We start from the raw sequence: 8,769 nt of genomic DNA, 5'->3' as shown, positions 1-8,769 counted from the left end.
GGGAAACCCGGGGATGGCGTGTGTGGTGGGGAGCTCGTCATCCCGCCTCATCGACTGCTCCATTCCCCAGTCCTTAAAGCGCTGCTCTGGACGCTTTTCAGATCGACGTGCAGCTGAACATCATGTCCTTCCTCTCGCCCCAAGATCTGTGCCATTTGGGAAGCACGAGTTGTTACTGGAGGGCGGCTGTGCAAGATCCGTTGTTGTGGAGGTATTTTCTCCTGAGGGATCTCCCCTTTTGGACATCGGTTGATTGGAAATCACTCCCGGATGTGGAGATTTTTAATAAACCCTTTTCAGAGGACAGCGATAATGCGCTGTACGATTACATGGCAGCGTAAGTACCTTTATATTCTACACTACTTAAATGTCTCTCCACAGCAGTAATATTTAGCCCACAGGCATGTTTTGGATTAAGATCGGTAAAGCTGCCCTGTAAAACACTGCTTACATTTTCACATGCCTCCATTGTTTGATTTGGAAATAAAATTTCCTGTTGTTTGGTAGTTTGGTCAGCTCTTCCTGTTTGGAATGCAACAGTAATGTAAAATGTTGTAAAAAAGTCAAATCTAACGTAAGGCTTTTTTTTTATGAACTACGTGTCTGCTGTGACCCAGAAATAATTAATCTCGGAAGCTGGGTGCACTGTTCATCTCGATAAAAATGTGTTCTTTGCTCTCAGTACAATGGCAAATGATTTCTTACTTTAATAAAAGGACTAAAAGGCCTTTAAACTGCAGCAAATTGAATGAATCTTTTTTTTTTTTCATCTGGTGTGCAGACAAGCATTTTTGAATGTGCACAAGATAGCAAGCAGCACTGTGTTAGCTCTGACAGTCAGAGGAGGTAAGACAAGGACTGTGGTTTCAGCTAGTGTTGAAAAGCATAGCAACTCTCATAATGTGTTTGGGTGACAGGGAAGAACTCTTTAAGACAAGGGGGTGGCTATGTGATTTTTTTTAAAAAACATTCAAGTCCCTTAATTTGCAGTAATTTGCAGTTAAATTTTTCAGAGATGACTTCATAAAGCTGTTGCTCCATGGTAAGTGCACTCATCTCTGCAATCTGTGTGCCTTTCATCCCCCCTTTACAGATAGGAAAGACACACCCAGAACTTGAAGTATCTACAGATTTTGAACATTGGTTTTAAATCTTCATAGGTGTGGACGCTTCAGGGCATCACCAGTTTGAATCCTGCTGTTACTGATCGCCCTTGTGTCTGTGAGCACTTCGTGGTTTCGCGGTCTCAACGGTTTGGGTGTAGAGGAGCGCACATTTAATGTTTCTTCTCCAACAGCAGCCTACCATGACCGCGGAAGTAGTCTGAAGCTGCTTTTCTGGGATGTCTGTCACTTCTGTGATTGACCCTTCTTCCCCTTGATTACCAAAGTCCTTTCATGCCTTCTAGCTTCTGCTCAGATGAGCAGGTCTTTCAGAACATGCATTCCCTGTGCCTACTGGGGGGGTGGGCGGGGAATGGTTCTTTTCAGGTGGAGTTACCTGTTTCATCGTTTGTGTTTATTAACACAGAAGCAGCCTAAGCAAGGTTTGCAATGCATTCAAAAGTCTCATATTTTTTATAGTGTATGTGACCCATCAGCTCTGTTATTTTACCAGTACTGTGTGTTCACCGAGGGTGGGGGAATTTGTTTTATTTTATTTTTAAAAATAAACTAAAACATCCAGAGACAGAAGTATACTAACGTCCAAAAAGTTGGTATTTGGACTTTGAAAGGACTGATGCCTCTACCTGCTTTGTACTGGTGCTTGAAACTATCAGTTTGGAAATTTATGATTTGTCACCTGTTCTTGAGTTGTATGAGGAGTGTGGGACCTAAATCAATCTATGTTGTTCGATTAATACCTCTTCTGTATTTTGTGTTTAATTTCTAGTTGCATCTATTTTACACAGATACAAAAAAAGCTGCCCCCAGAGCAGAAGAAGTTTGAAATCAAGCCGTCCCCGGTATGGGGCTGTGACTTCCTTTTTGCAGTCACTGGTAACTCAGGCAGAACCCCGCTTTGCTATGTTTGGGCCGGGTTTGGAAGAGCTGGATGACTCTTTAGTGCAAAAGATGATGACATGCCCAGAAATTCTGCTAGTAGCTGGCCTACCTCAAAGACAAATTCATGGTAATGCTGGTTTTGGCTTTTTTATTTCGTAAACAGATAAAACGCAAAAAACATGTCGGGAGAAATGGAGAAAAGGGATGTTATTTTCTACCCTTGAAACTCAATAGCATAATGGTAAAAAAGAAACCCACTAATTTTTTCTCTCTATTTATATGTCTGCACAACATAGTGCTTAGGGACATACGGTTTAGTGGTGGATTGGCACTGCTAGGTTGATGGTTGGAGTCAATGATCTTAAATGTCTTTTCCAACTAAAACAATTCTATGCCAGCTCTGGAGCCCTCAACATAAGATGGATATCAACTAGTTGGAGTGAGTCCAGGGAAGGCCACGACGACCAGAGGGCTGGAGCACCTCTGCTATGGGGACAGGCTGCGAGAGTTGGGCTTGTTCAGCCTGGAGAAGAGAAGGCTCTGGGGAGACCTTATAGCACCTTCCAGTGCCTGAAGGGGCCAACAAGGAAGCTGGGGGGGACTTTTTACAAGGGCCTGTAGTGACAGGACAAGGGGTAACAGGTTTAAGTTGAAAGCGGAGAGGTTGAGAAGAGATATCAGGAAGAAGTTCTTCCCGGAGAGGGTGGTGAGGCACTGGAACAGGTTTCCCAGAGAAGCTGTGGATGCCCCATCCCTGGAAGTGTTCAAGGCCAGGCTGGATGAGGCTTTGAGCAACCTGGTCCAGTGGAAGGTGTCCCTGCCCATGGCAGGGTGCTTGGAACTAGATGGTCTTTGAGGTCCCTTCCAACCCAAACTATTCTGTGATTCTATGATTCTAATGATAAATGCAGTGAACATTTGGGATAAAATTATAGCTGCAGTGAGCTTATGATTAAATTTGCACAATGTTGGAGGGATCAAAACTTCTGTTTTGATCCGAAGTTCCCTGTCACACCTGCTGTTGTAATGGATGAATGCAGCCAGAACTTTCTTTAGCTACTGCTTGCAATAAGTGGCTAAAAAGCACATTTGTGCTTTAATACAAGAAGTCAAGACTGATCCTTTATATGATTCAGTCTTGTGGTGTTAAGTGATGTAAATTTAATTTGGAAGAGTTACAGGATTCTTTTGTGTTTTAAAGCATAGTTTTGAGCATCTTTAATTTCAGTTCAGTCCAAACCAGAGACAAAAATGTATTACTTTGTAACTAATGTTTATTTCAGCATAGCAGAATTGGAATGATTAAATTGTATTTATAGAAAGTGTGAAAATATTTTTAGTATTGTTACTTCTTTTCCTCTCGTGTCCTTTTCAATGCAGCTTGTTGTAAGCAGACTAGAGCCTTTGCTATGCCAGTTTCGGCTAATAAACACAGGTCTGGCTCCTCTCTGAGTTAGGTTTCTAGGTTCAAGTGTAAGTATCAGAACATGGAAATGCCTCCTTGTTTTCTTTTAATACTATTGAACTGATTTTAATTAAATTGTCTGATCAATTAGGGTATGTATAAAATTTCATTGTAAAATAGTAAATATGCTACCCCTAGCAGCAGCACCTATTGCAGATACCCATTTTACAGCACCACTGGTATTTTCAGCCTTCCACTTAGTTGTATTCAGTAACCAAGTAGTTGTAATCTCTTTTTTTTTTTCTCTGTAGGAATTGGATCAGGAGTCAGTTTTCAGTTTAACAACAATCAAAAATTCAATATACTGACATTATATTCGACTACCAGGTAAGATTTGCTCACCACCAAAAAGTACAGGTACAGTTTCTCAGTAATTTCATACTTTTCATCATGTTTTTGTTACATAATTTTTATGTGTCTATTCACGTGCATGGATACTCCTTATAAACTGAAGCTTCCACGCATATCTTCACTTTTTCTTTCTTTCTCCAAGCACTAAATTTTCGTGTGGAAGGTATAAGCCTTTTCTAAACCATATACACAGCAAACATGTATGAAAGTACATAACAGGTGCTTCTATCCCTCTTGATACCTTAATTGGTTCCCTTTTGAAACACTATATAAGCTTTTCCAGGGTGTATTTTCCTATGCATCTTGCAGCTTGCTGACCATCTGTGTATGTACAGTAGGAAAGAATGGGGGATGGGAGGGCTTGGGGAGAAATGAAACTGTTCTGCTGTCTCAGGCCATTTTTCTGTCCCTTTCCTGTGCTGCCTACAGTCTCAAAACTGAGATTTTGCGTTCTCAATTAACCTGACTACTGAAGTACTGAAATACCTTTCAGTGTGGAAAGGAGGAGAGCAAGGGAAGAGCAAGCCGTGGCTGTGAATAAGATGTTCTACCAAGAGGACAGCGTAGTAGGGAATCAGCAAGCCGTGCACTACAGCGTAATAGCGCAAGTGAAAAAGGTGTGCGAAGTAGTTGATGGATTCATTTATGTTGCTAATGCAGAAGCTCATAAAAGTAAGGAGTTTCTCTTTATTTTATTTATTCATATGTTGTGAATGATTGAAATATTATAAAAGATTTCAAAGAATGTGCAATACATCAAAATCCATGTTCCAGTTCTTTCAAAATCTGCTTTGTTAGTGCTATTTCTTCATGGCTTACCCAGTCGAAGAGATCCTATCATAGGCACTGTCCCTCATCCCCCTGTGAGGGGTTATGGCCCTTTCTTTCTATGGTCAGTGTGGGTGGTTGCTCTCTAAGATACATGTAGGAAAAGATCTGGATTAAAAAACAAAACGTGGGAGAGGAAGGCAGAAATGCATTGGTGGTGGTGCAATAGCCTGGAAACAGAAAAAATAGGAAAACTGCCGTTAAGGGTCCAGTTAGTCCAAATCGGGGTAGCCCTATAAGAGGATAATCCAAATTCCTGCTACGGTAATCTTCTGTACATTCGTCAACTTTGAATGGAGGGAAAGGGATAGCTCAGAAAAGAAGAAGGTAAAAAATAATGTGAAGGGACGTACTAAGGTGAGAAGTGTGGTCAGTAGGGAAGGGCTGCTGACTCTACGGTGTGTGAGTATTTCTTAACGGCCTGTTGCAGTTTTGTCTGCAAGGTACTTGGGAAAACACGCTGACGTTAAAGACTGGAACAGGCTGCCTGGAGAATATATGGAGATCTTGAAATAATTTGAGTGTGACATGAACATCTGTGTACATGTTTTAGCCTTGTGATAAGCAGAACTAGATAATTTGGCCACATCCCTTCCAGGCCTCTGTTTCCTCACCTCTGAAACCTTAAATATTTGAAAAGTTAGGAAAAAAAAAAATTGTCCTTGGGATTTACATATATTTAATACTCATGTATTAAAAATTGTTTCTTAGAGCCGGATCGTCAAGAGGAACTGGCTCGTATTTTGGCAATGATTGATCCATCCCTCGGGCCTCCGAACAGACCTCTGCTGATTTTGTCTTGTGTCTCTCACACTGGTGTGAAAAGAATTCCGTGTGTTTACATGGCACATCAGTTGCAACTAAATCTGCTACAGCAGCCCTGGATGGTACTTGGTTTTAAACCTTTATTTTCTATTTCTCTGTGGCTTAAATTTAATTTAGGCTTACGATAGTTCCTGAACTGTATCTACCTAAGTAAGTGTGCAGCCTTCAACGCTATACGTGAGCTCTCCCCTAAGTGAAGAATCTAGTTTCTTTGCCCCACTGAGGTGAAGCACTAGCCTGTCTGGATGTAGGGGAGCTGAGTGGATTGCCCAGCAACAGACAGGAAACTTCAGATGGAGAGAGAGTGCAAGGAAGGACGAAATGCTGGTGTTGAAGCGAGTAAGGAAGCTTCAGTTAATTTAAATCTGCATTTCCTGAGTCACAAACCAAGGACTTGGAAACAAGGTAGACTTTTCTGCCGTTTTCAGGAGGCTGTTAATTGTCACTCACTCGGCACAATGTATTAAGTTTTTGACACATTGGGTTTTTTACCTAATGTGAGGTCCTGAAGCTGTTCTTTTGTGCTTGTCAAGCACAGTGTGTATCTATAGGGCTCAGACACGTGTAATTTCTACTTTTGGCGATACTGTGTAGGTGAAGAGCAGTACTTAATCAGAAAAAAACAAAATCCTGATTTGAAATAATTACAAGGAAGGTGCTTGCAGGCTTTTTAAAAACCATGTTGTTTATAATAGTAATTTTATAATATGTTACAAGATCAGAGAATTTTTAATATGCATTGAATTCTAAAGCTAGCAGCACTTTTGCTTGAAGACTTACAAGAAGAATTTTCCAGTAGATTCTCATCCCTAAGTATGATGTTCCAGAATAGCTGATGGAACAATTGAGATAAAATAAAGGTCTAAGTGACCTTTAAAAAACAGTGATAAAGGTTTATATTTGATATGAGTATTTCTGACTTTAATGATAGACATGGAGTGATGCTAAAATACTGTTAGAACCTGTTACCTGTTATCTCCAATCCATTAGCTTTTTTTGTTCTTACAGGTACAGGACACTGTAGCTGCAACTTTAGCTGGATTGCTGAATGGAATTGAGTGGCTTCTGGAAGAAGTGAATCATAAAAATGCACAGTAATGGAACCTTGCACCGTTGTACTGTACAGAGTTGTGGGTGTTTTGCGGTTCAGGTGGAGTGAGACTCTTGCCCTGACAGCACTGTCAAAGGGAGATTTAAAAGGCACACCTGCATACTTGTGACTGCACGTACTTTGATAATTAACATTTTTCCAGCTATAGTCCTGAGTTACGAGTAGGATTGCATGGATTCCAGCAGCTGATGAAGAAGTGAGTCTGGAGTGCAATTGGGGTGGGTTTTCTTCTGTCTTTCAAGCTGGGGCCTTGAGGGTGCAGTCTGTGCTCAGTATATCTGGTAATCAAATCTCTCCTGTAAATATCCCTAACACTAGGTTAGGTTGTCAGCACAGCCCCATGCACATGTCGCATTTATTGAGTACAGTCATTGGAGATCTTGACAGTGGCAGTTCCCAACCAAAACTGTACATTGTACAGCATGTAGTAGGTTGACAGAGGGACCGTATCTCTTTCAAAAGAGCAGACTCCCCTGTAATTTTTTGAGAAACAATGCCTAGACAAGAAATAGCACCTGCAGGAGATTTGTTGGCCCAGATCAAAATTCTTAGAAACAACCAACCTATCGTGTATTAATTGTTTTTTTCTTATTTGTTGTCCTGCTTATTAACCAACCACGGAACACTTCAGCATCCTCTGCTTTCTGTCGTTACGAAATTGTAGCTTGAACTGGACATGCCTTTGATGTAATGGATGAATGTTAAGTAGAGTCGATAGTAGTTCAGGACGTTTAGGAAATACATAGGCCCGGTCACTTACTCAGGTAGTGGTGGCCATTTGCAGACATGAAGTGTTCTTGGCTTGGAATTTTCTACACAGTTGCAAACACTTTTATAAAAAGGGAAACAACATTTCAGAGCTGGAATTGCATTTTCCATAGTGATGTCGTTTGGGGTAGTCCTAGTCTTCCACCCTCTGCATGTGTTTTAATTATTGGTTGAATGTTCAGAAATTTCCCTTGGATTTTTCGTTTATGCAGGTATTTGTTTTGATCTGTGGGTTTTTTTTTTCTGTTTTGCCCTTTAAAATAGAGAAGACACAGAAGATTTTTGAGTATTTGGGGGAAATTCCATGCTTTGTGACTGGGAGTGTGTGACTTTCCCACTGGTCATAATAATTCCATAGTGATCTGTCTGCAGAGGGTTGAATGCAACAACCTGCCGCACTGTTAGCTACTACAAATACTTTTTTAAATGCAAGATTCCGCTTTCTTCATCAGGAAGAAATTACTTTTTAAAGAACAATATTTACAGTCTTAGTGTGGTAAGCCACGCCCCTCTCCAGACACACAGTGTCTGCAGCCATGCTGCCACAACAGATAACAGATTATCATCGTCATCATTAGTCATTAATGAGCAATGTTATGGAATGTTATCTGTTTAGTTAACATATTAATTCAGTGGCATTTTAAAAGGTCAGGATAATTTGGAGAATATATTTTTTCTGAACCTAAGTCACATCAATTACATTAAAGGTAGGGGGTAAGGTAAAGAGTTAAGAATTACAAGTTTTAAGGATGCAGCCTAGGCAGCCAACTGGGAATTGGAGCCCATGCAGTCACGCAGCTCCAGCACCCTGGGATGGCAGAGCTGCTGGTGGGTAGCTTGCACGGTCGAGCACTGTGGTGGGTCAGCAGAGCCGAGGAAGGCGGGCGTGCGCTGTGCGAAAGAGCGCCTGGGGTGCGCAGAGCTGTCCTGGGGGTGACCCAGCCAGCCTCTAGCGAGTTCACCTGCCAAGTAGCTGCAGAGGTGCACTGCAGATCTCGTTCCGATTTCACTCAGAACGCTTCCTGCTGTTTAAATTCCTGAGTCCGCCGAGTTTAGATGCGTAGTAAGTGAAATGAGCTTGGGACTTAAATTGTTGCAAATTCAAAATCAGTCGATATGGAATATTAGATTGTTACCAAAATGTATTTTAAAACCTTGATATATATATATATAAATCTAAATGGCCTTGTATTTATCCTAGACAATACAACTGTGATGGGTTTGTGAGAAATAAAACCATCAGGATCTCCGTCCCAGGAATCTTGCTGTCCTTGGGATGAAGGATTTTAACAGTGCTAGAAAGAAAATCGCTTTCCTGCCCACCGAGGCAGGTTGTTTACCTAAACGGCGGTCACCGCATAAAGCAAAAGGTTAAAATGACCATACATGTGATGGATAAGAAAACCCAGTTACCG

At 41.2% G+C, this 8,769-nt stretch overlaps 1 protein-coding gene across 1 annotated transcript; it reads left to right on the top strand.

The window, feature by feature from the left end:
• Positions 1-79: 79 nt before the first annotated feature.
• FBXO4 (F-box protein 4) lies at positions 80-6,573 on the top strand (the record flags this gene model as incomplete). Its single annotated transcript, XM_010152760.1, has 6 exons — positions 80-337; positions 1,913-2,133; positions 3,723-3,798; positions 4,316-4,494; positions 5,362-5,537; positions 6,484-6,573. Coding segments are annotated over 6 exons (1,000 nt in total), but the record flags the coding sequence as incomplete, so codon positions are not given.
• Between the last annotated feature and the right edge of the window lie 2,196 nt (positions 6,574-8,769).

Source organism: Eurypyga helias, unplaced genomic scaffold (assembly GCF_000690775.1).
Source record: "Eurypyga helias isolate BGI_N326 unplaced genomic scaffold, ASM69077v1 Scaffold23875, whole genome shotgun sequence".
Taxonomy (NCBI): Eukaryota; Metazoa; Chordata; class Aves; order Eurypygiformes; family Eurypygidae; genus Eurypyga; species Eurypyga helias.
The sequence above is the reverse complement of the archived record's forward strand: the minus strand, read 5'-3'. Positions and strand labels throughout refer to the sequence as shown.